Raw genomic sequence first — 27,573 nt, 5'->3', positions numbered from 1 at the left:
TAATAATGTAGTTGTAATAATGTAATGCTGTAATAATGTAATGCTATAATAATATAATGCTGTAAAATTGTAATACTGTAATAGTTTGCTGTAATAATGTAATGCTGTAATAATGTAATGCTGTAATAATGTAATGCTATAATAATGTATTGCTGTAATATTGTAATACTGTAATAGTTTGCTGTAATAATGTAATGCTGTAATAATGTAATGCTGTAATAGTATGCAGTAATAATGTAATTCTGTAATAATGTAATGCTGTAATAGTATGCTGTAATAGTATGCCGTAATAATGTAATGCTGTAATAATGTAATTCTGTAATAATGTAATGCTGTAATAATGTAATGCTGTAATAGTATGCTGTAATAGTATGCCGTAATAATGTAATGCTGTAATAATGTAATTCTGTAATAATGTAATGCTGTAATAATGTAATGCTGTAATAATGTAATGCTGTAATAGTATACTGTAATAATGTAATGCTGTAATAATGTAATGCTGTAATAATGTAATGCTGTAATAATGTAATGCTGTAATAGTATACTGTAATAATGTAATGATGTAATAGTATGCTGTAATAGTGTAATGCTGTAATAATCTAATACTGTAATAATGTAATGCTGTAATAATGTAATGCTGTAATATTGTAATACTGTAATAGTATGCTGTAATAATGTAATGCTGTAATAATGTAATGCTGTAATAATGTAATGCTGTAATAATTTATTGCTGTAATAATGTAATGATGTAATAGTGTAATGCTGTAACAGTATGCTGTAATATTGTAATACTGTAATAGTATGCTGTAATAATGTAATGCTGTAATAGTATGCAGTAGTAATGTAATGCTGTAATAATGTAATGCTGCAATAATGTAATGCTGTAATATTGTAATACTGTAATAGTATGCTGTAATATTGTAATACTGTAATAGTATGCCGTAATAATATGCAGTAATAATGTAAAGCTGTAATAGTGTAATGCTGTATTAATGTAATGTTGTAATAATGTAATGCTCTAATATTGTAATACTGTAATAGTATGCTGTAATAATGTAATGCTGTAATAATATAATGCTGTAATAGTGTAATGCTGTAATAGTATGCAGTAATAATGTAATTCTGTAATAATGTAATGCTGTAATAGTATGCAGTAATAATGTAATTCTGTAATAATGTAATGCTGTAATAGTATGCAGTAATAATGTAATGCTGTATTAATGTAATGCTGTAATAATTTAACGCTCTAATATTGTAATGCTGTAATAGTATGCTGTAATAATGTAATGCTGTAATAATATAATGCTGTAATAGTGTAATGCTGTAATAGTATGCAGTAATAATGTAATCTGTTGCTGTAATAATGTAATGCTGTAATAGTAATGCTGTAATATTGTAATTCTGTAATAATGTAATGCTGTAATAGTATGCAGTAATAATGTAATGCTGTAATAATGTAATGCTGTAATAATTTAACGCTGTAATAATGTAATGCTGTAATAATGTAATGCTGTAATAATGTAATGCTGTAATAATGTAATGCTGTAATAATGTAATGCTGTAATAGTATGCAGTAATAATGTAATGCTGTAATGCTGTAATAATGTAATGCTGTAATAATGTAATGCTGTAATAATGTAATGCTGTAATAATGTAATGCTGTAATAATTTAACGCTGTAATAATGTAATGCTGTAATAGTATGCAGTAATAATGTAATGCTGTAATAATGTAATGCTGTAATAATGTAATGCTGTAATAATTTAACGCTGTAATAATGTAATGCTGTAATAATGTAATGCTGTAATAATGTAATGCTGTAATAATTGAACGCTTTAATAACTACCTGTAATGATTCTACAGTGAAGGATGTGTGGGAGTATTAAGGAATGGGGACTGCTGCTGGTAAAGAAATAGCACTGGGAGGATGTGAATGAATGAATGAAGTCATCAGCTCAGTACCGGAAGGAAGTCAGAAGAAGTGAGCAGAGACACAGTGATGTGAAGACATCATTACAGTTGCAGAGAAAGCTGCTGCTTCCTCTCTGTGATGTCAGGGATGTAGACCTACATTATGGATGAGCTGTATGCCTCTCTGTGATGTCAGGGAGGAACGTAAAGCCTACATTATGGATGAGCTGTATGCCTCTCTGTGATGTCAGGGAGGAACGTAAGGCCTACATTATGGATGAGCTGTATGCCACAGCTTTGAAGAGTAGCTGTGGTGAGTTTCTGTGGTATGAATTTGTGAATACATATTGATGTTATGGATGGAAGGTCTGTGTAATGAGTTATTACATGATGTTAAAGGATGGAAGGTCTGTGTAATGAGTTATTACATGATGTTATGGATGGAAGGTCTGTGTAATGAGTTATTACATGATGTTATGGATGGAAGGTCTATGTAATGAGTTATTACATGATGTTATGGATGGAAGGTCTGTATAATGAGTTATTACATGATGTTATGGATGGAAGGTCTGTGTAATGAGTTATTACATGATGTTAAAGGATGGAAGGTCTGTGTAATGAGTTATTACATGATGTTATAGATGGAAGGTCTGTGTAATGAGTTATTACATGATGTTATGGATGGAAGGTCTGTGTAATGAGTTATTACATGATGTTATGGATGGAAGGTCTGTGTAATGAGTTATTACATGATGTTATAGATGGAAGGTCTGTGTAATGAGTTATTACATGATGTTATGGATGGAAAGTCTGTGTAATGAGTTATTACATGATGATATGGATGGAAGGTCTGTGTAATGAGTTATTACATGATGTTATGGATGGAAGGTCTGTGTAATGTTATTATGAAAGAGCACATGACACAACCCCTGAAAATAAAATGTCTAAAATGTGCTTTAGAATCCTCATGGATTGATCACCGTAAGAGACAGTTTGCAGCAGCCCCTTTCCCCGTCCTATCTGCAGCCGCACAGGTTGGGAATGAGACAGAGAGAGTCACACACAGCCTAGAGAAACCATTAACCTGGTGAGTCATCAAACGCTGTGAGCGTCCTCCAGTTCTATTTCTAGGAGCACCGTTCATACCCTCCGTCCCTCTCCCTCGCGTCTCTTTCTCCCGCCAGCCTCTTCAAGCTGCTAGAAATAACAAGGTCATGTCTCTACTTCCCTTCAAAAGTCCTCTTCCTGTGTCTTTACAGGATGTTGATAATAACAGATGTAATGTAAGACAATAACAGTGGTTGGGTATACACTATGTATTAATATTACCATAACAAAGAGCTTAAGGACATAAAATGGCGGACAGAGATGAGACAGTTGATCAGAAAACAGAATCGTCACCAGGAGTAAGCTGCTGATAATTCCAAGTTGTATTTATTATGTTATATGAAAAATAGACATGTAATATAGGACAGAGTTATCTTTGCTAGTTCCTTCTTTCTCTGACAGGTACAATCCATTTGATAACAAATATTCCCTTAAGATTTAACACAACTCTCATCTGTAATAATTTGGAACAGGGTTTTTGAATACAGGTTTTCAATTTACTCCATTTAAAATGTTATTATAAATGTATTCACAACATGGCACTATATGGATCCATCAAGCCAAACTGACCACTCAGAAGTGACTGCTATTAATCACTGTTATAGTTATGTCTCTTTAGTTAGCTAGTAATGTTATTCTCATTGGTTTATTGTTTTGTAGCTTTATCTCACACCGATGACTTGTCTTCTATAGATTGACATGTTGGTTACCTTGGTTACAGGTCAGCGGAGGCTGGTGGGTGGAGATGTAGTTAGGGACAGGCTCATCATAACAGCTGGAATGGAATGGATACGAAAGTTGTCGCGTGTTTTGATACCGCTCCTTTCAGTCCATTCCAGCCGTTAACAATGAGCCCGTCCTCCGATATCTCCGCCCACCAGCCTCCAGTGTTCCAGGTGAGGCGTCATCGTTAGCTACAGGCGAACTCTTGTTTGTCTGTTTTCACACCTGGCCTGTGTTGTGTCTAGTACAGGATGAGTTTGGATGATGTCACCTCTCACAGTTATAAAAATAAAAGAGGAAGGAAGGAAGGGGTCAAGGGTCAGCAGTTTGTTTGAATGGGAAAGGTCAGTTCATCAGATCACACACACTATGGTACTTGGTATTTTACAATAATGGTATTTTACAAACATGAAAATCAAAGCTGATATATTCATTTGAAGAGAAATTGATTTAAAGGGTTAAAGAAAACCGCAACACAGAATCTTCAGCTCTATCAACTTGTTAAGTCCCAGATCACCTGGTTTCTCCTATAAACAAAACGAAGCAGCTTTTAGTCTCCATTCTATCCCTGCTAGAGTTCTGTTGTGTCTGAACTGACAGACCAGTAGTCTAGAGTAATGTAATGTATGTCCAGTGTCTGGTGCATCTGATGTCCTCAGCAGCCCAGTATCTTTATCACCCTGCCTTGTGTCTATAGATTCTATGTTGTGATTTACAACAACATGACATAGGGGTTTAAAGCCAACTGTCTATAGATTCTATGTTGTGATTTACAACAACATGACATAGGGGTTTAAAGCCAACTGTCTATAGATTCTATGTTGTGATTTACAACAACATGACATAGGGGTTTAAAGCCAACTGTCTATAGATTCTATGTTGTGATTTATAACAACATGACATAGGGGTTTAAAGCCAAGTGAGGAAGTGACAGAGCAGAATATAAATATAAGGTTGATCCTTTAGAGACGTTTCAACTGATAAAACCTTTATATCTTCTACCTTATCTGGGAACTGAGGAGGATTCAGTTTGTTGTTTTTTTGCAAAGATACATTATTTGTACGTAAATAAAACCACTAACACGACTACAGTAGCGATCCCGTTGTTATTGGCACCACCGTGGAACACAAATCCTCTGTGTTAAAGGCTTTTCCTCACTCTGTGTGCGTCCTGTCTGCTGTTACAACGAGCGGTGTTACTTTGAACTGAGTAGGAAATGAACATCAATCACAGGACTACACATCAAACACCACAGCTGCTGCTCGTTACACCGCAGCTGCTGCTAGTTACACCGCAGCTGCTGCTCGTTACACCGCAGCTGCTGCTCGTTACACCGCAGCTGCTGCTCGTTACACCGCAGCTGCTGCTCGTTACACCGCAGCTGCTGCTCGTTACACCACAGCTGCTGCTCGTTACACCACAGCTGCTGCTCGTTACACCACAGCTGCTGCTCGTTACACCACAGCTGCTGCTCGTTACACCACAGCTGCTGCTAGTTACACCACAGCTGCTGCTAGTTACACCACAGCTGCTGCTAGTTACACCACAGCTGCTGCTCGTTACACCACAGCTGCTGCTCGTTACACCACAGCTGCTGCTAGTTACACCACAGCTGCTGCTAGTTACACCACAGCTGCTGCTCGTTACACCACAGTTTGTTCTCGTTACACCACAGCTGCTGCTCGTTACACCACAGCTGCTGCTCGTTACACCACAGCTGCTGCTCGTTACACCACAGCTGCTGCTCGTTACACCACAGCTGCTACTAGTTACACCACAGCTGCTGCTCGTTACACCACAGCAATTATAGAACAACAGTTGTCAGCAATTGCTTAGACTCAATATAGATATTTTGGGGAAAAAGGAACCCCATTCTTTCAATTCTTCACTGCTGAAGATGACACTCATAAATCCAGTCAAGATGGAAAACCTACGCAAGACAGTCACTAATAAAGAGTTAGATCAAAGGAGCTGTGTGATGCCTCCAGCCGTTAGTGGAGACACTGAGTTGGACAAAACATTAAGAACACCTTCCTGATATTGAGTTACAGCCTCAATTCATCTGGGATCATGGACTCTACAAGGTGTCGAAAGCGTTCCACAGGGATGCTGGCCCTTGTTGACTCCAGTGCTTCCCACAGTTGTGTCAAGTTGGCTGGATGTCCTTTGGGTGGTGGACCATTAATGATACACACGGGAAACAGTTGAGCGTGAAAAACCCACCAGCGTTGCAGTTCTTGACACACTGAAACTGGTGAGTCTGGTACCTACTACCATACCCCGTTTAAAGGCACTTAAGTCTTTAGTCTTGCCAATTCACCCTCTGAATGGCACACATACACAATCCAAGCTTCAATGCCATACAACTCTCCTTCCGTGGCCTCCAACTGCTCTTAAATACAAGTAAAAGTAAATGCATGCTCTTCAACCGATCGCTGCCTGCACCTGCCCGCCCATCCAGCATCACTACTCTGGACGGTTCTGACTTAGAATATGTGGACAACTACAAATACCTAGGTGTCTGGTTAGACTGTAAGCTCTCCTTCCAGACTCACATCAAACATTTCCAATCCAAAGTTAAATCTAGAATTGGCTTCCTATTTCGCAACAAAGCATCCTTCACTCATGCTGCCAAACATACCCTCGTAAAACTGACCATCCTACCAATCCTCGACTTCGGCGATGTCATTTACAAAATAGCCTCCAATACCCTACTCAATAAATTGGATGCAGTCTATCACAGTGCCATCCGTTTTGTCACCAAAGTCCCATATACTACCCACCACTGCGACCTGTATGCTCTCGTTGGCTGGCCCTCGCTTCATACTCGTCGCCAAACCCACTGGCTCCAGGTCATCTACAAGACCCTGCTAGGTAAAGTCCCCCCCTTATCTCAGCTCGCTGGTCACCATCGCAGCACCCACCTGTAGCACGCTTTCCAGCAGGTATATCTCACTGGTCACCCCCAAAGCCAATTCCTCCTTTGGCCGTCTCTCCTTCCAGTTCTCTGCTGCCAATGACTGGAACGAACTACAAAAATCTCTGAAACTGGAAACACTTATCTCCCTCACTAGCTTTAAGCACCAGCTGTCAGAGCAGCTCACAGATCACTGCACCTGTACATAGCCCATCTATAATTTAGCTCAAACAACTACCTCTTCCCCTACTGTATTTATTTATTTTGCTCCTTTCCACCCCATTATTTCTACTTTGCACTTTCTTCCATTACAAATCAACCATTCCAGTGTTTTACTTGCTATATTGTATTTACTTCGCCACCATGGCCTATTTATTGCCTTTTACCTCCCTTATCTCACCTCATTTGCTCACATAGTATATAGACTTATTTTTCTACTGTATTATTGACTGTATGTTTGTTTTACTCCATGTGTAACTATGTGTTGTTGTATGTGTCAAACTGCTTTCCTTTATCTTGGCCAGGTCACAATTGTAAATGAGAACTTGTTCTCAACTTGCCTACCTGGTTAAATAAAGATGAAATAAATAAAATAAAAATGTCTCAAGGCTTAAAAATCCTTCTTTAACCTGTCTCCTCCCCTTCATCTACACTGATTGAAGTGGATTTAACAACTGACATCAATAAGGGATCATAGCTTTCACCTGGATTCACCTGGTCATTCTATCTCATTGAAAGAGCAGGTGTTCTTAATGTTTTGTCCCCTCAGGGCATGTCCTCTACATTAGTGGTTTGCTACCTTACCCCCTGTGGATAGGATAAGTTCTGCCTGTGGATAGGATAAGTACCCCGTGTGGATAGGATAAGTACCCCCTGTGGATAGGATAAGTACCCCCTGTGGATAGGATAAGTTCTGCCTGTGGATAGGATAAGTTCTGCCTGTGGATAGGATAAATACCCCCTGTGGATAGGATAAGTACCCCCTGTGGATAGGATAAGTTCTGCCTGTGGATAGGATAAGTTCTGCCTGTGGATAGGATAAGTACCCCCTGTGGATAGGATAAGTTCTGCCTGTGGATAGTATAAGTACCCCCTGTGGATAGGATAAGTTCTGCCTGTGGATAGGATAAGTTCTGCCTGTGGATAGGATAGGTTCTGCCTGTGGATAGGATAAGTACCCCCTGTGGATAGGATAAGTTCTGCCTGTGGATAGGATAAGTACCCCCTGTGGATAGGATAAGTACCCCCTGTGGATAGGATAAGTACCCCCTGTGGATAGGATAAGTACCCCCTGTGGATAGGATAAGTACCCCCTGTGGATAGGATAAGTTCTGCCTGTGGATAGGATAAGTACCCCATGTGGATAGGATAAGTACCCCGTGTGGATAGGATAAGTACCCCCTGTGGATAGGATAAGTACCCCCTGTGGATAGGATAAGTTCTGCCTGTGGATAGGATAAGTTCTGCCTGTGGATAGGATAAGTTCTGCCTGTGGATAGGATAAATACCCCCTGTGGATAGGATAAGTACCCCCTGTGGATAGGATAAGTTCTGCCTGTGGATAGGATAAGTTCTGCCTGTGGATAGGATAAGTACCCCCTGTGGATAGGATAAGTTTTGCCTGTGGATAGTATAAGTACCCCGTGTGGATAGGATAAGTACCCCGTGTGGATAGGATAAGTACCCCCTGTGGATAGGATAAGTTCTGTCTGTGGATAGGATAAGTTCTGCCTGTGGATAGGATAAGTTCTGCCTGTGGATAGGATAAGCACCCCCTGTGGATAGGATAAGTACCCCCTGTGGATAGGATAAGTTCTGCCTGTGGATAGGATAAGTTCTGCCTTTGGATAGGATAAGTACCCCCTGTGGATAGGATAAGTTCTGCCTGTGGATAGGATAAGTACCCCCTGTGGATAGGATACGTTCTGCCTGTGGATAGGATAAGTTCTGCCTATGGATAGGATAAGTACCCCCTGTGGATAGGATAAGTACCCCTGTGGATAGGATAAGTTCTGCCTGTGCATAGGATAAGTTCTGCCTGTGGATAGGATAAGTTCTGCCTGTGGATAGGATAAGTACCCCCTGTGGATAGGATAAGTACCCCCTGTGGATAGGATAAGTCTGCCTGTGGATAGGATAAGTTCTGCCTGTGGATAGGATAAGTACCCCCCATGGATTGGATAAGTTCTGCCTGTGGATAGGATAAGTACCCCCTGTGGATAGGATAAGTTCTGCCTGTGGATACGCTATGTTCCCCCTGCGGATAGGATAAGTACCCCTGTGAATAGGATAAGTACCCCATGTGGATAGGATAAGTACCCTCTGTGGATAGGATAAGTTCCCATGTGGATAGGATAAGTACCCCCTGTGGATAGGATAAGTACCCCCTGTGGATAGGATAAGTACCCCCTGTGGATATGATAAGTACCCCCTGTGGATAGGATAAGTACCCTCTGTGGATAGGATAAGTTCCCCCTGTGGATATGATAAGAACCCCCTGTGGATAGGATAAGTACCCTCTGTGGATAGGATAAGAACCCCAGGTTGAGAACCACTGCTCTATACAATGAGTCTGTTAGTTTCTTGATCTAGGTACATTAATCCTGTAGGCTGATTGTAACCCAGCCAGTAGTTGACACTACCACAGCGTTACCTGAAAGGAGCTGTATGAAACCTCCTGCGGCCTTTATAACACAGTGTTACATGAAAGGAGCTGTGTGAAACCTCCTGCGGCCTTTATAACACAGTGTTACATGAAAGGAGCTGTGTGAAACCTCCTGCGGCCTTTATAACACAGTGTTACATGAAAGGAGCTGTGTGAAACCTCCTGCAGCCTTTATAACACAGCGTTACATGAAAGGAGCTGTGCGATTCCTCCTGCAGCCACTAGTGTAAGTGCTGGATACACAGGGTTTGTTTTTAAGGAGTAGTACTAAGATGCCGTAAGCTGACCTTTAGAAGGGTTAGGAACAAGGACACATGAACACCACTGATGATCTACCTCTCACTACTACATTGATAACTGTTATGTCTCTGAGTTGGGCTGGACACTTTGCACTTTAGACAGGGTGACAGGGATCTTACTCTCCCCCGGAGTAGGGCCTCTGGTGATTGGATGGACCGTATTCTGGATATCAACCAGCCTCTCCTTAAACTTCTGCTGCAGGTACAGCTCCTCCTTGGAGTAGGTCTTAGAGAAGGCCGAGAGGAGGAGACCTACGGCCATCAGGCCGCCACCCACGCAGAACAGCACGGCGCCCGTCAGCTTGCACACGTCCAGCGCTCGGTTGAAGCGCACAGCATGGCTGTCCACGAAGAGGAGCTCGTCCTCCCCGAACGCTTCGATCTTAGTCGGGGTGGCGTAGCCCACCAGTAGGACAATGAGGCCTGTCACCAGGATCAGGGTTCCTAACGCTAGACAGACCTGGGGGAGGGAGAGACAGGATCAGGGTTCCTAACGCTAGACAGACCTGGGGGAGGGAGAGACAGGATCAGGGTTCCTAACGCTAGACAGACCTGGGGAAGGGAGAGACAGGATCAGGGTTCCTAACGCTAGACAGACCTGGGGGAGGGAGAGACAGGATCAGGGTTCCTAACGCTAGACAGACCTGGGGGAGGGAGAGACAGGATCAGGGTTCCTAACGCTAGACAGACCTGGGGGAGGGAGAGACAGGATCAGGGTTCCTAACGCTAGACAGACCTGGGGAAGGGAGAGACAGGATCAGGGTTCCTAACGCTAGACAGACCTGGGGGAGGGAGAGACAGGATCAGGGTTCCTAACGCTAGACAGACCTGGGGAAGGGAGAGACAGGATCAGGGTTCCTAACGCTAGACAGACCTGGGGGAGGGAGAGACAGGATCAGGGTTCCTAACGCTAGACAGACCTGGGGAAGGGAGAGACAGGATCAGGGTTCCTAACGCTAGACAGACCTGGGGGAGGGAGAGACAGGATCAGGGTTCCAAACGCTGAACAAGCAGATGTTTACAGTAACCTGGCTCAATACACTACCCAGACCATGTCAGGATGTTTACAGCACCTTGGCTCAATACACTACCCAGACCATGTCAGGATGTTTACAGTAACCTGGCTCAATACACTACCCAGACCATGTCAGGATGTTTACAGCACCTTGGCTCAATACACTACCCAGACCATGTCAGGATGTTTACAGTAACCTGGCTCAATACACTACCCAGACCATGTCAGGATGTTTACAGTAACCTGGCTCAATACATTACCCAGACCATGTCAGGATGTTTACAGTAACCTGGCTCAATACACTACCCAGACCATGTCAGGATGTTTACAGTAACCTGGCTCAATACACTACCCAGACCATGTCAGGATGTTTACAGTAACCTGGCTCAATACACTACCCAGACCATGTCAGGATGTTTACAGTAACCTGGCTCAATACACTACCCAGACCATGTCAGGATGTTTACAGTAACCTGGCTCAATACACTACCCAGACCATGTCAGGATGTTTACAGTAACCTGGCTCAATACACTACCCAGACCATGTCAGGATGTTTACAGTAACCTGGCTCAATACACTACCCAGACCATGTCAGGATGTTTACAGTAACCTGGCTCAATACACTACCCAGACCATGTCAGGATGTTTACAGTAACCTGGCTCAATACACTACCCAGACCATGTCAGGATGTTTACAGTAACCTGGCTCAATACACTACCCAGACCATGTCAGGATGTTTACAGTAACCTGGCTCAATACACTACCCAGACCATGTCAGGATGTTTACAGTAACCTGGCTCAATACACTACCCAGACCATGTCAGGATGTTTACAGTAACCTTGGCCCAATACACTACCCAGACCATGTCAGGATGTTTACAGTAACCTGGCTCAATACACTACCCAGACCATGTCAGGATGTTTACAGTAACCTGGGTCAATACATTACCCAGACCATGTCAGGATGTTTACAGTAACCTGGCTCAATACACTACCCAGACCATGTCAGGATGTTTACAGTAACCTGGCTCAATACACTACCCAGACCATGTCAGGATGTTTACAGTAACCTGGCTCAATACACTACCCAGACCATGTCAGGATGTTTACAGTAACCTGGCTCAATACACTACCCAGACCATGTCAGGATGTTTACAGTAACCTGGCTCAATACACTACCCAGACCATGTCAGGATGTTTACAGTAACCTGGCTCAATACACTACCCAGACCATGTCAGTATGTTTACAGTAACCTGGCTCAATACACTACCCAGACCATGTCAGGATGTTTACAGTAACCTGGCTCAATACACTACCCAGACCATGTCAGGATGTTTACAGTAACCTGGCTCAATACACTACCCAGACCATGTCAGGATGTTTACAGTAACCTGGCTCAATACACTACCCAGACCATGTCAGGATGTTTACAGTAACCTGGCTCAATACACTACCCAGACCATGTCAGGATGTTTACAGCACCTTGGCCCAATACCCTCCCAATATCTCTTCTCTCATGTATCATACCTTCCAGAAGACAGAGCTCCACCGACTAGGCGATCTCTGAATCTGAAAATCTTCATCGCGTTCCCAGATGGAGGCTGTACACTCCTCGTAGAACTGGTGGAGGTATGATCTGACGCCATATCGCTGGTCGTGCTGCGTCTGTTCAGCGTAGTCTGACCCACAGATCTCAGCACAGGCTGAAGCCATCCTGACCCTTTCACCTCAGCTCTGTCTAGAGAGATAGAGAGAGACAGCACCACACTAACCTCACACACACCAGGTGCCACTGCCTGCACACACACACACACACACACACACACACACACACACACACACACACACACACACACACACACACACACACACACACACACACACACACACACACACACACACACACACACACACACACACACATAAACAGTTTTATTATGGGAGAGAGATACAATGCTGAATGAGCCACAGTGTTGCTCCCATTTTGAATCACCCATCTGTCCCTGTTCAGGATATTAGGTTCTGTTGCTACTTGCTACCTGCTACCTGTTCAGGATATTAGGTTGTGTTTCTACCTGCTACCTGTTCAGGATATTAGGTTGTGTTTCTACCTGCTACCTGCTACTTGTTACCTGTTCAGGATATTAGGTTGTGTTTCTACCTGCTACCTGCTACGTGTTACCTGTTCAGGATATTAGGTTGTGTTTCTGCCTGTTACCTGATCAGGATATTAGGTTCTGTTGCTACCTGTTACCTGTTCAGGATATTAGGTTGTGTTCCTGCCTGCTACCTGTTCAGGATATTAGGTTGTGTTTCGCTACCTGTTACCTGTTCAGGATATTAGGTTGTGTTTCCTACCTGTTACCTGTTCAGGATATTAGGTTGTGTTGCTACCTGCTACCTGTTCAGGATATTAGGTTGTGTTTCTACCTGCTACCTGTTCAGGATATTTTTCTTACCGTTACCTGTTCAGGATATTAGGTTGTGTTGCTACCTGTTACCTGTTCAGGATATTAGACTGTGTTGCTACCTGCTACCTGTTCAGGATATTAGGTTGTGTTTCTACCTGCTACCTGTTACCTGTTCAGGATATTAGGTTGTGTTGCTACCTGTTACCTGTTCAGGATATTAGGTTGTGTTTCTACCTGCTACCTTCTACCTGTTACCTGTTCAGGATATTAGGTTGTGTTTCTACCTGCTACCTGTTCAGGATATTAGGTTGTGTTTCTACCTGTTACCTGTTCAGGATATTAGGTTGTGTTTCTACCTGCTACCTGTTCAGGATATTAGGTTGTGTTTATGCCTGCTACCTGATCAGGATATTAGGTTGTGTTGTTACCTGTTACCTGTTCAGGATATTAGGTTGTGTTTATGCCTGCTACCTGTTACCTGTTCAGGATATTAGGTTGTGTTTCTACCTTCTACCTGCTACCTGTTCAGGATATTAGGTTGTGTTTCTACCTGCACCTGTTCAGGATATTAGGTTGTGTTTCTACCTGCTACCTGTTACCTGTTCAGGATATTAGGTTGTGTTGCTACCTGTTACCTGTTCAGGATATTAGACTGTGTTGCTACCTGCTACCTGTTCAGGATATTAGGTTGTGTTTCTACCTTCTACCTGTTACCTGTTCGGGATATTAGGTTGTGTTGCTACCTGTTACCTGTTCAGGATATTAGGTTGTGTTTCTACCTGCTACCTGCTACCTGTTACCTGTTCAGGATATTAGGTTGTGTTTCTACCTGCTACCTGTTCAGGATATTAGGTTGTGTTTCTACCTGTTACCTGTTCAGGATATTAGGTTGTGTTTCTACCTGCTACCTGCTCTTCAGGATATTAGGTTGTGTTTCTACCTGCTACCTGTTCAGGATATTAGGTTGTGTTGCTACCTGTTACCTGTTCAGGATATTAGGTTGTGTTGCTACCTGTTACCTGTTCAGGATATTAGGTTGTGTTTTTACCTGCTACCTGCTACCTGTTACCTGTTCAGTATATTAGGTTGTGTTGCTACCTGTTACCTGTTCAGGATATTAGGTTGTGTTTCTGCCTGCTACCTGTTACCTGTTCAGGATATTAGGTTGTGTTTCTGCCTGCTACCTTCTACATGCTACCTGTTACCTGTTCAGGATATTAGGTTATGTTTCTGCCTGCTACCTTCTACCTTCTACCTGTTCAGGATATTAGGTTGTGTTTCTGCCTGCTACCTTCTACCTGTTCAGGATATTAGGTTGTGTTTCTGCCTGCTACCTGTTCAGGATATTAGGTTGTGTTTCTGTCTGCTACCTTCTACCTGTTACCTGTTCAGGATATTAGGTTGTGTTTCTGCCTGCTACCTGCTGCCTGTTCAGGATATTAGGTTGTGTTTCTGCCTGCTACCTGTTCAGGATATTAGGTTGTGTTTCTGCCTTCTACCTTATACATTCTACCTGTTCAGGATATTAGGTTGTGTTTCTGCCTGCTACCTGCTACCTGTTCAGGATATTAGGTTGTGTTTCTGCCTGTTACCTGTTCAGGATATTAGGTTGTGTTTCTGCCTTCCACCTTATACATTCTACCTGTTCAGGATATTAGGTTGTGTTTCTGCCTGCTACCTGTTACCTGTTCAGGATATTAGGTTCTGTTTCTGCCTGCTACCTTCTACATGCTACGTGTTCAGGATATTAGGTTGTGTTTCTGCCTGCTACCTGTTCAGGATATTAGGTTGTGTTGCTACCTGTTACCTGTTCAGGATATTAGGTTGTGTTTCTGCCTGTTACCGGTTACCTGTTCAGGATATTAGGTTGTGTTTCTGCCTGCTACCTGTTACCTGTTACCTGTTCAGGATATTAGGTTGTGTTGCTGCCTGCTACCTTCTACCTGTTCAGGATATTAGGTTGTGTTTCTACCTGTTACCTGTTCAGGATATTAGGTTGTGTTGCTACCTGTTACCTGTTCAGGATATTAGGTTGTGTTTCTGCCTGTTACCGGTTACCTGTTCAGGATATTAGGTTGTGTTGCTGCCTGCTACCTGTTCAGGATATTAGGTTGTGTTTCTACCTGTTACCTGTTTAATCACATTGTGGTTACATGGGACATAAGGGCTGGTTTCTATCACATTGTGGTTACATGGGACATAAGGGCTGGTTTCTATCACATATTCTACCCATTTTACCTGCTACCTATTACCTGCTACCTGTTGCCTATTACCTTCTACCTGCTGCCTATTACCTGCTACCTGCTGACAATTACCTGCTGCCTATTACCTTCTACCTGCTGACAATTACCTGCTGCCTGCTACCTGCTGCCTATTACCTGCTGCCTGCTGACAATTACCTGCTGCCTGCTACCTGCTGCCTATTACCTGCTGCCTATTACCTGCTGCCTATTACCTGCTGTCTTCTACCTGCTGACTGCTACCTGCTGCCTGCCTTCTACCTGCTACCTGCTGCCTTCTACCTGCTGCCTGCTGCCTGTTGCCTGCTACCTGCTGCCTGATGCGTTCTACCTGCTACCTGCTGCCTGCTGCCTTCTACCTGCTGCCTTCTACCTGCTGCCTGCTACCTGCTGCCTGCTGCCTGCTACCTGCTGCCTTCTACCTGCTACCTGCTGCCTGCTGCCTGCTACCTGCTCCTTCTGCCTGCTACCTGCTGCCTGCTGCCTGCTGCCTGCTGCCTGCTACCTGCTACCTGCTGCCTGCTACCTGCTGCCTGCTGCCTGCTGCCTCCTACCTGCTGCCTGCTACCTGCTGCCTTCTACCTGCTGCCTGCTACCTGATGTTGCTACCTGCTACCTGATGCCTGCTTCCTGCTGGTTTGATGTAGACTCTATCTGAATTAATAACAGTTCTGTTGTCTAAATGTAGTCAGTGTGGAATGATGTAGTTGTATTTTTTTGTATTTTGTATATGATGTGTATGCAGGGCTTTTCTGTGAAAGAGACCTTGGTCTTTAAAATAAAGGTCAAATAAAATCGAATGTGCTTATGGCAAAATAATGACTAAATATTCAGCATTTAGTATTATGAAAAATGCTAATAATGAGATATGCAATATGTATAGTTTGTGTACTCCTTGACAATCTCTATCATACATAATAAATATGTCTCTGAAGAGCCCACAGCGTCATCTGTTCCAATCCAATGCTTTGATGGGTAATATTCCATGTAAACACAAACCTAGTTGTCAAGTAAACAAACACAACAGATACGACAACGTAGCCGATATAATAACCTCTGTCATACCGATTATAAGGTCACGAGGATGCCAGTGGTCAATACAGCTGATCTTGTTTTGATCATGTTCTCTCACCGATTGGAACCAAACCCATTCTACAATCTCAAATAATTAACATTTAAACCAAAACACGAAGGAAACAAGTGCTATTTGCCGGCGGTGAACATGTAAACCGGAAAAATGCGACCTTCTTTTATAACTCAATGACTGCGACTACAGAGCTAGAGAGAGCGAGAGAGAGAGAGAGAGAGAGAGAGAGAGAGAGAGAGAGAGAGAGAGAGAGAGAGAGAGCTATCGCTGTCCATGGTGCTGAATGTGAATCCGCTCTACCCAAGGAGGCAGGGACGTAAGACATGACGCCATACTGCTCTGACACACACGTCCTTCCTTCGTCTTGCTTTCACAGTCCCCTTGAGACATCTTTTATCTAAGATAATAGCATCAAACCATGTCATCGATTAGGCTACAAGCTGTTATCGTCAAAGTAAACGGATTTGCTTTGGATTTCCACGCCACACCAGGCGCATGCTATAGGCTAAATAAAGTTGAGATTGGGAAGTCAACTGTCTATTTACAAAACTACAAACACTATTGATCTGAGTCTGACAACACGTCTTCTGTCTAGTTCTTTCAAAAATAAATACAAAACTCGACAGTTAATCCCACCCTAAACGTTGACAGCAGATCAAGACATTTTCTCATTTTAAATGTCACTTCCAGATGTTGAAATGCCATACAACGAATCATATTTCCACCACTATTATGTAATCCACATCAGATAGCTTATTACAGCCGTTTCCACTATAAACCCGTTAAAAAACCGTTAAAGCAATATCCGAACGCATAGAAGGCTGAAATGTACCTGTCATAACCGGCTTGGAGAGGGATCACTCGCGGCTGTTCCTTCACTCAGGTCCCATCACTCTAGATTCTTCGCTCCGACAGTCTCCCAATCGACGATTCAGACTCACGCTGGCTTCTGCGCAGGCGTCAGATCCATGTCTCGTCGACATGCTCAATAGAGGAAGTAGAATGGCGTCATTTTGTAGGCACTAACTCCGCCATGGTTCGTTGGACAAAGTCTATGGGAAATACGTTTTTTTTTTGTTGATAAACGCTGAAACCAAGGTATGTGGTAAACACAGGCTTAGGAGATCTAATATGTTTTGTTCTATGAGATAGTTTGCGTCAGTTTTCATCACTTTTTGTGAATTTTGAACCATTTATGTAATACAAAAAACAACAACATATAAAGCACATACAGGCTTCATAATTCATAAAGGTCATGTTAGGTGACTGATATTACCTTTCATTTATAAGATGTCCTAAGCCTGTCTTAACCTCAGACCTAATTTTCGCCCAAAACCCTATTGTTTCCCCATTCATTTCCGGGTTTTAGGACTACAACCTGGTGAGCCCTGTGGCAGATAGAGGTGTGGCGGTGTGATGATTGGTTGCGACTGGAGGTAGTCTGGGTACATAATTCTGATGTTTTGAGCAGTTGTCACGAAGTGCTTATACAGAAACCCAGCCTAAACCCCCAAAGAGCAAGTAATGCAGAGGCAGAAGGACATGCAACGTGTGTATGATATCAGTGATTAAATTTAAGATAAAACAAAAAGTTGGTACATATGAACAGCAAAACATGGATCTCAGTCCATATCTTATACGTGGAAGATGATGGAGAAAATCAAAACATGATATTCAAATATTGTATGTGACTGGATCTGAATCTGGGTATCCGGTGGAACCTGACTGTGATAACCTGAATACCTAAAGCCTTATCCTGACTGGGATAACCTGAACACCTAAAGTCTTATCCTGACTGGCATAACCTGAAGACCTAAAGCCTTATCCTGACTGTGATAACCTGAACACCTAAAGTCTTATCCTGACTGGGATAACCTGAACACCTAAAGTCTTATCCTGACTGGGATAACCTGAAGACCTAAAGTCTTATCCTGACTGGGATAACCTGAACACCTAAAGTCTTATCCTGACTGGGATAACCTGAACACCTAAAGCCTTATCCTGACTGGGATAACCTGAACACCTAAAGCCTTATCCTGACTGTGATAACCTGAACACCTAAAGTCTTATCCTGACTGGGATAACCTGAACACCTAAAGCCTTATCCTGACTGGGATAACCTGAACACCTAAAGTCTTATCCTGACTGGGATAACCTGAACACCTAAAGTCTTATCCTGACTGGGATAACCTGAACACCTAAAGTCTTATCCTGACTGGGATAACCTGAACACCTAAAGTCTTATCCTGACTGGGATAACCTGAACACCTAAAGCCTTATCCTGACTGGGATAACCTGAACACCTAAAGCCTTATCCTGACTGTGATAACCTGAACACCTAAAGTCTTATCCTGACTGGGATAACCTGAACACCTAAAGTCTTATCCTGACTGGGATAACCTGAACACCTAAAGCCTTGGTATTGGCTAGCATTGCTAACACAAATCTTCAGGTCTCAGACAACGTTATGGTTCACTGAACGACGTCCATTACAAATGCACTGCGCTCTGAAATGATTGACAGCCTTGATACAGATCAGCAATAATGACTGAGCTATATTGTATGCTCCAATAATGTGGTGAATTATATTATACTAATACAATTGCTCGGAGAAATTGATTTTGTTTATAAAGTAATATATTTTTTACCCAAAAGGTAGAGCTCAAAATGATTGTTCCCGCTAAAGATGCTTATAAATAAAGTGGCCAAAAGTTTAGTATTTGGTCCCATACTACTGACATGCAATGACTACATCAAGCTGGTGACTTTCCAAACTGGATGGATGTATTTACAGTTCGTTTTGGTTGTGTTTCAGATTGTTTTGAGCCTAATAGAAATGAATGATACAAAATAAGTCCACCTACATTAAATATACCTGTATGGATCTATGGTAATGTCCACCTACATTAAATATACCTGTATGGATCTATGGTAATGACCACCTACATTAAATATACCTGTATGGATCTATGGTAATGTCCACCTACATTAAATATACCTGTATGGATCTATGGTAATGACCACCTACATTAAAAATACCTGTATGGATCTATGGTAATGACCACCTACATTAAATATACCTGTATGGCTCTATGGTAATGACCACCTACATTAAATATACCTGTATGGCTCTATGGTAATGAACACCTACATTAAATATACCTGTATGGATCTACGGTAATGACCACCTACCACATTAAATATACCTGTATGGCTCTATGGTAATGACCACCTACATTAAATATACCTGTATGGCTCTATGGTAATGACCACCTACATTAAATATACCTGTATGGCTCTATGGTAATGACCACCTACATTAAATATACCTGTATGGCTCTACGGTAATGACCACCTACATTAAATATACCTGTATGGCTCTACGGTAATGACCACCTACATTAAATATACCTGTATGGCTCTACGGTAATGACCACCTACATTAAATATACCTGTATGGCTCTACAGTAATGACCACCTACATTAAATATACCTGTATGGCTCTATGGTAATGACCACCTACATTAAATATACCTGTATGGCTCTATGGTAATGACCACCTACATTAAATATACCTGTATGGCTCTATGGTAATGACCACCTACATTAAATATACCTGTATGGCTCTACAGTAATGACCACCTACATTAAATATACCTGTATGGCTCTATGGTAATGACCACCTACATTAAATATACCTGTATGGCTCTATGGTAATGACCACCTACATTAAATATACCTGTATGGCTCTATGGTAATGACCACCTACATTAAATATACCTGTATGGCTCTATGGTAATGACCACCTACATTAAATATACCTGTATGGCTCTACGGTAATGACCACCTACATTAAATATACCTGTATGGCTCTATAGTAATGACCACCTACATTAAATATACCTGTATGGCTCTACGGTAATGACCACCTACATTAAATATACCTGTATGGCTCTATGGTAATGACCACCTACATTAAATATACCTGTATGGCTCTATGGTAATGACCACCTACATTAAATATACCTGTATGGCTCTACAGTAATGACCACCTACATTAAATATACCTGTATGGCTCTATGGTAATGACCACCTACATTAAATATACCTGTATGGCTCTACAGTAATGACCACATACATTAAATATACCTGTATGGCTCTATGGTAATGACCACCTACATTAAATATACCTGTATGGCTCTACGGTAATGACCACCTACATTAAATATACCTGTATGGCTCTATGGTAATGACCACCTACATTAAATATACCTGTATGGCTCTATGGTAATGACCACCTACATTAAATATACCTGTATGGCTCTATGGTAATGACCACCTAAATATACCTGTATGGATCTATGGTAATCACCACCTACATTAAATATACCTGTATAGCTCTACGGTAATGACCACCTACATTAAATATACCTGTATGGCTCTATGGTAATGACCACCTACATTAAATATACCTGTATGGCTTTACAGTAATGACCACCTACATTAAATATACCTGTATGGCTCTATGGTAATGACCACCTACATTAAATATACCTGTATGGCTCTATGGTAATGACCACCTACATTAAATATACCTGTATGGCTCTACAGTAATGACCACCTACATTAAATATACCTGTATGGCTCTACAGTAATGACCACCTACATTAAATATACCTGTATGGCTCTACAGTAATGACCACCTACATTAAATATACCTGTATGGCTCTACGGTAATGACCACCTACATTAAATATACCTGTATGGCTCTACAGTAATGACCACCTACATTAAATATACCTGTATGGCTCTATGGTAGTGACCACCTACATTAAATATACCTGTATGGCTCTATGGTAATGACCACCTACATTAAATATACCTGTATGGCTCTATGGTAATGACCACCTACATTAAATATACCTGTATGGATCTATGGTAATGACCACCTACATTAAATATACCTGTATGGCTCTATGGTAATGACCACCTACATTAAATATACCTGTATGGCTCTATTTATTTTTATTTTATTTTATTTCACCTTTATTTAACCAGGTAGGCAAGTTGAGAACAAGTTCTCATTTACAATTGCGACCTGGCCAAGATAAAGCAAAAGCAGTTCGACAACATACAAAAACACAGAGTTACACATGGAGTAAAACAACATACAATCAATGATGCAGTAGAAAAAAATAAATAAAATAATAATAATAATAATAATACAAAATAAAAAAATAAATAAGATTATATACAATGTGAGCAAATTATGTGAGATAAGGGAGGTAAAGGCAAAAAAAATGCCATGGTGGCAAAGTAAATAAAGTATAGCAAGAGAAACACTGGAATGGTAGATTTGTAGTTTGAAGAAAGTTCAGAGATAAAATATAAATAATATGGTGCAAAGGAGCAAAATAAATAAAATAAATAAATACAGTAGGGGAAGAGGTAGTAGTTTGGGCTAAATTATAGATGGGCTATGTACAGATGCAGTGATCTGTGAGCTGCTCTGACTGCTGGTGCTTAAAGCTAGTGAGGGAGATAAGTGTTTCCAGTTTCAGAGATTTTTGTAGTTCGTTCCAGTCATTGGCAGCAGAGAACTGGAAGGAGAGACGACCAAAGGAGGAGTTGGCTTTAGGGGTGACCAGAGAGATATACCTGCTGGAGCGCGTGCTACAGGTGGGTGCTGCTATGGTGACCAGTGAGCGGAGATAAGGGGGACTTTACCTAGCAGGGTCTTGTAGATGACCTGGAGCCAATGTGTTTGGCGACGATTATGAAGCGAAGGCCAGCCAACGAGAGCGTACAGGTCGCGAAGTGGTGGGTAGTATATGGGGCTTTGGTGACAAAACGGATGGCACTGTGATAGACTGCATCCAGCTTGTTGAGTAGGGTATTGGAAGCTATTTTGTAAATGACATCGCCGAAGTCGAGGATTGGTAGGATGGTCAGTTTTACGAGGGTATGTTTGGCAGCATGAGTGAAGGATGCTTTGTTGCGAAATAGGAAGCCGATTCGAGATTTCACTTTGGATTGGAGATGATTGATGTGAGTCTGGAAGGAGAGTTTATAGTCTAACCAGACACCTAGGTATTTGTAGTTGTCCACAAATTCTAAGTTAGAACCGTCCAGAGAAGTGATGCTGGACAGGCGGGCAGGTGCAGGCAGCGATCGGTTGAAGAGCATGCATTTTGTTTTACTTGTATTTAGGAGCAGTTGGAGACCACGGAAGGAGAGTTGAATGGCATTGAAGCTCGTCTGGAGGGTTGTTAACACAGTGTCCAAAGAAGGGCCAGAAGTGTACAGAATGGTGTCGTCTGCGTAGAGGTGGATCAGAGATTCACCAGCAGCAAGAGCGACATCATTTATGTATACAGAGAAAAGAGTTGGCCCAAGAATTGAACCCTGTGGTACCCCCCATAGAGACTGCCAGAGGTCCAGACAGTAGGCCCTCCGATTTGACACACTGAACTCTGTCAGAGAAGTAGTTGGTGAACCAGGCGACGCAATCGTTTGAGAAACCAAGGCTACTGAGTCTGCCGATGAGGATGTGGTGATTAACAGAGTCAAAAGCTTTGGCCAGGTCAATGAATACGGCAGCACAGTATTGTTTCTTATCGATGGCGGTTACGATGTCGTTTAGGACCTTGAGCGTGGCTGAGGTGCACCCATGACCAGCTCTGAAACCAGATTGCATAGCGGAGAGGGTGCGGTGGGATTCGAAATGGTCAGTAATCTGTTTGTTAACTTGGCTTTCGAAGACCTTAGAAAGGCAGGGTAGGATGGATATAGGTCTGTAGCAATTTGGGTCAAGAGTGTCACCTCCTTTGAAGAGGGGGATGACAGCAGCTGCTTTCCAATCTATGGGAATCTCAGACGACACGAAAGAGAGGTTGAACAGGCTAGTAATAGGGGTTGCAATAATTTCGGCAGATAATTTTAGAAAGAAAGGGTCCAGATTGTCAAGCCCAGCTGATTTGTAGGGGTCCAGATTTTGCAGCTCTTTCAGAACATCAGCTGAATGGATTTGGGAGAAGGAGAAATGGGGGAGGCTTGGGCGAGTAGCTGTGGGGGTGCAGTGCTGTTGAATGCAGTAGGGGTAGTTAGGTGGAAAGCATGGCCAGCCGTAGAAAAATGCTTGTTGAAATTCTCAATTATAGTGGGCTTATCGGGTGGTGACAGAGTTTCCCTATCCTCAGTGCAGTGGGCAGTTGGGAGGAGGTGTTCTTATTCTCCATGGATTTTACAATGTCCCAGAACTTTTTAGAGTTGGAGTTGCACGAAGCGAATTTCTGTTTGAAAAAGCTAGCCTTGGCGTTTCTAACTGCCTGTGTGTATTGGTTTCTAACTTCCCTAAAAAGTTGCATATCGCGGGGCAGTTCGATGCTAATGCAGAACGCCACAGGATATTTTTGTGTTGGTTAAGGGCAGTCAGGTCTGGGGAGAACCAAGGGCTATATCTGTTCCTGGTTCTAAATTTCTTGAAAGTGGCATGCTTATTTAAGATGGAGAGGAAGGCATTTAAAAAAAATAACCAGGCATCCTCTACTGACGGGATGAGGTCAATATCCTTCCAGGATACCAGGGCCAGGTCGATTAGAAAGGCTTGCTCGTTGAAATGTTTCAGGGAGCGTTTGACAGTGATGAGTGGAGGTCGTTTGACCGCTGACCCATTACGGGTGCAGGCAATGAGGCAGTGATCGCTGAGATCTTGGTTGAAAACAGCAGAGGTGTATTTAGAGGGCACGTTGGTTAGGATGATATCTATGAGGGTGCCAGTGTTTGCGGCTTTGGGGTTGTACCTGGTGGGTTCATTAATAATTTGTGTGAGATTGAGGGCATCAAGCTTGGATTGTAGGATGGCTGGGGTGTTAAGCATGTCCCAGTTTAGGTCACCTAGTAGCACGAGCTCTGAAGATAGATGGGGGGCAATCAGTTCACATATGGAGTCCAGAGCACAACTAGGGGCCGAGGGGGGTCTATAGCAGGCGGCAACGGTGAGAGACTTGTTTTTGGAGAGGTGGATTTTTAAAAGTAGAAGTTCAAATTGTTTGGGTACAGACCTGGATAGCAGGACAGAACTCTGCAGGCTATCTCTGCAGTAGATTGCAACACCGCCCCCTTTGGTCGTTCTATCTTGTCTGAAAACGTTGTAGTTAGGGATGAAGATTTCAGAGTTGGTAATGTAGTATGGTAATGACCACCTACATTAAATATACCTGTATAGCTCTATGGTAATGACCACCTACATTAAATATACCTGTATGGCTCTACAGTAATGACCACCTACATTAAATATACCTGTATGGCTCTATGGTAATGACCACCTACATTAAATATACCTGTATGGCTCTACAGTAATGACCACCTACATTAAATATACCTGTATGGCTCTATGGTAATGACCACCTACATTAAATATACCTGTATGGCTCTATGGTAATGACCACCTACATTAAATATACCTGTATGGCTCTATGGTAATGACCACCTACATTAAATATACCTGTATGGCTCTATGGTAATGACCACCTACATTAAATATACCTGTATGGCTCTACAGTAATGACCACCTACATTAAATATACCTGTATGGCTCTACAGTAATGACCACCTACATTAAATATACCTGTATGGCTCTACGGTAATGACCACCTACATTAAATATACCTGTATGGCTCTATGGTAATGACCACCTACATTAAATATACCTGTATGGCTCTACAGTAATGACCACCTACATTAAATATACCTGTATGGCTCTATGGTAATGACCACCTACATTAAATATACCTGTATGGCTCTACGGTAATGACCACCTACATTAAATATACCTGTATGGCTCTACAGTAATGACCACCTACATTAAATATACCTGTATGGCTCTACAGTAATGACCACCTACATTAAATATACCTGTATGGCTCTACAGTAATGACCACCTACATTAAATATACCTGTATGGCTCTATGGTAATGACCACCTACATTAAATATACCTGTATGGCTCTATGGTAATGACCACCTACATTAAATATACCTGTATGGCTCTACAGTAATGACCACCTACATTAAATATACCTGTATGGCTCTATGGTAATGACCACCTACATTAAATATACCTGTATGGCTCTATGGTAATGACCACCTACATTAAATATACCTGTATGGCTCTACAGTAATGACCACCTACATTAAATATACCTGTATGGCTCTATGGTAATGACCACCTACATTAAATATACCTGTATGGCTCTATGGTAATGACCACCTACATTAAATATACCTGTATGGCTCTATGGTAATGACCACCTACATTAAATATACCTGTATGGCTCTACGGTAATGACCACCTACATTAAATATACCTGTATGGCTCTACAGTAATGACCACCTACATTAAATATACCTGTATGGCTCTACGGTAATGACCACCTACATTAAATATACCTGTATGGCTCTACAGTAATGACCACCTACATTAAATATACCTGTATGGCTCTACGGTAATGACCACCTACATTAAATATACCTGTATGGCTCTACAGTAATGACCACCTACATTAAATATACCTGTATGGCTCTACAGTAATGACCACCTACATTAAATATACCTGTATGGCTCTACGGTAATGACCACCTACATTAAATATACCTGTATGGCTCTACGGTAATGACCACCTACATTAAATATACCTGTATGGCTCTATGGTAATGACCACCTACATTAAATATACCTGTATGGCTCTACGGTAATGACCACCTACATTAAATATACCTGTATGGCTCTATGGTAATGACCACCTACATTAAATATACCTGTATGGCTCTATGGTAATGACCACCTACATTAAATATACCTGTATGGCTCTATGGTAATGACCACCTACATTAAATATACCTGTATGGCTCTATGGTAATGACCACCTACATTAAATATACCTGTATGGCTCTACGGTAATGACCACCTACATTAAATATACCTGTATGGCTCTATGGTAATGACCACCTACATTAAATATACCTGTATGGCTCTATGGTAATGACCACCTACATTAAATATACCTGTATGGCTCTATGGTAATGTCCACCTACATTAAATATACCTGTATGGCTCTACAGTAATGACCACCTACATTAAATATACCTGTATGGCTCTATGGTAATGACCACCTACATTAAATATACCTGTATGGCTCTACAGTAATGACCACCTACATTAAATATACCTGTATGGCTCTATGGTAATGACCACCTACATTAAATATACCTGTATGGCTCTACGGTAATGACCACCTACATTAAATATACCTGTATGGCTCTACAGTAATGACCACCTACATTAAATATACCTGTATGGCTCTATGGTAATGACCACCTACATTAAATATACCTGTATGGCTCTACGGTAATGACCACCTACATTAAATATACCTGTATGGCTCTACAGTAATGACCACCTACATTAAATATACCTGTATGGCTCTATGGTAATGACCACCTACATTAAATATACCTGTATGGCTCTACAGTAATGACCACCTACATTAAATATACCTGTATGGCTCTACGGTAATGACCACCTACATTAAATATACCTGTATGGCTCTACGGTAATGACCACCTACATTAAATATACCTGTATGGCTCTACAGTAATGACCACCTACATTAAATATACCTGTATGGCTCTACGGTAATGACCACCTACATTAAATATACCTGTATGGCTCTACGGTAATGACCACCTACATTAAATATACCTGTATGGCTCTACGGTAATGACCACCTACATTAAATATACCTGTATGGCTCTACAGTAATGACCACCTACATTAAATATACCTGTATGGCTCTATGGTAATGACCACCTACATTAAATATACCTGTATGGCTCTACGGTAATGACCACCTACATTAAATATACCTGTATGGCTCTACAGTAATGACCACCTACATTAAATATACCTGTATGGCTCTATGGTAATGACCACCTACATTAAATATACCTGTATGGCTCTATGGTAATGACCACCTACATTAAATATACCTGTATGGCTCTATGGTAATGACCACCTACATTAAATATACCTGTATGGCTCTATGGTAATGACCACCTACATTAAATATACCTGTATGGCTCTACGGTAATGACCACCTACATTAAATATACCTGTATGGCTCTACAGTAATGACC

General features: G+C 41.8%; 1 protein-coding gene across 1 annotated transcript; it reads right to left on the bottom strand.

The window, feature by feature from the left end:
- Positions 1 to 9,651: 9,651 nt before the first annotated feature.
- Positions 9,652 to 17,366, bottom strand: LOC123743222 (neurensin-1-like). The gene is made up of 3 exons (XM_045719327.1): positions 17,211 to 17,366; positions 12,168 to 12,436; positions 9,652 to 10,082 (listed from the first exon to the last, which is right to left on the bottom strand). Exons 2-3 carry the CDS (start codon positions 12,351 to 12,353, stop codon positions 9,684 to 9,686), a joined length of 585 nt encoding a protein of 194 aa, XP_045575283.1. The 5' UTR covers positions 12,354 to 12,436; positions 17,211 to 17,366; the 3' UTR covers positions 9,652 to 9,683.
- Positions 17,367 to 27,573: the final 10,207 nt, after the last annotated feature.

This window comes from Salmo salar, chromosome ssa05, assembly GCF_905237065.1.
Source record: "Salmo salar chromosome ssa05, Ssal_v3.1, whole genome shotgun sequence".
Lineage (NCBI taxonomy): Eukaryota > Metazoa > Chordata > Actinopteri > Salmoniformes > Salmonidae > Salmo > Salmo salar.
This window is presented reverse-complemented; position numbering and strand designations above follow the sequence as displayed.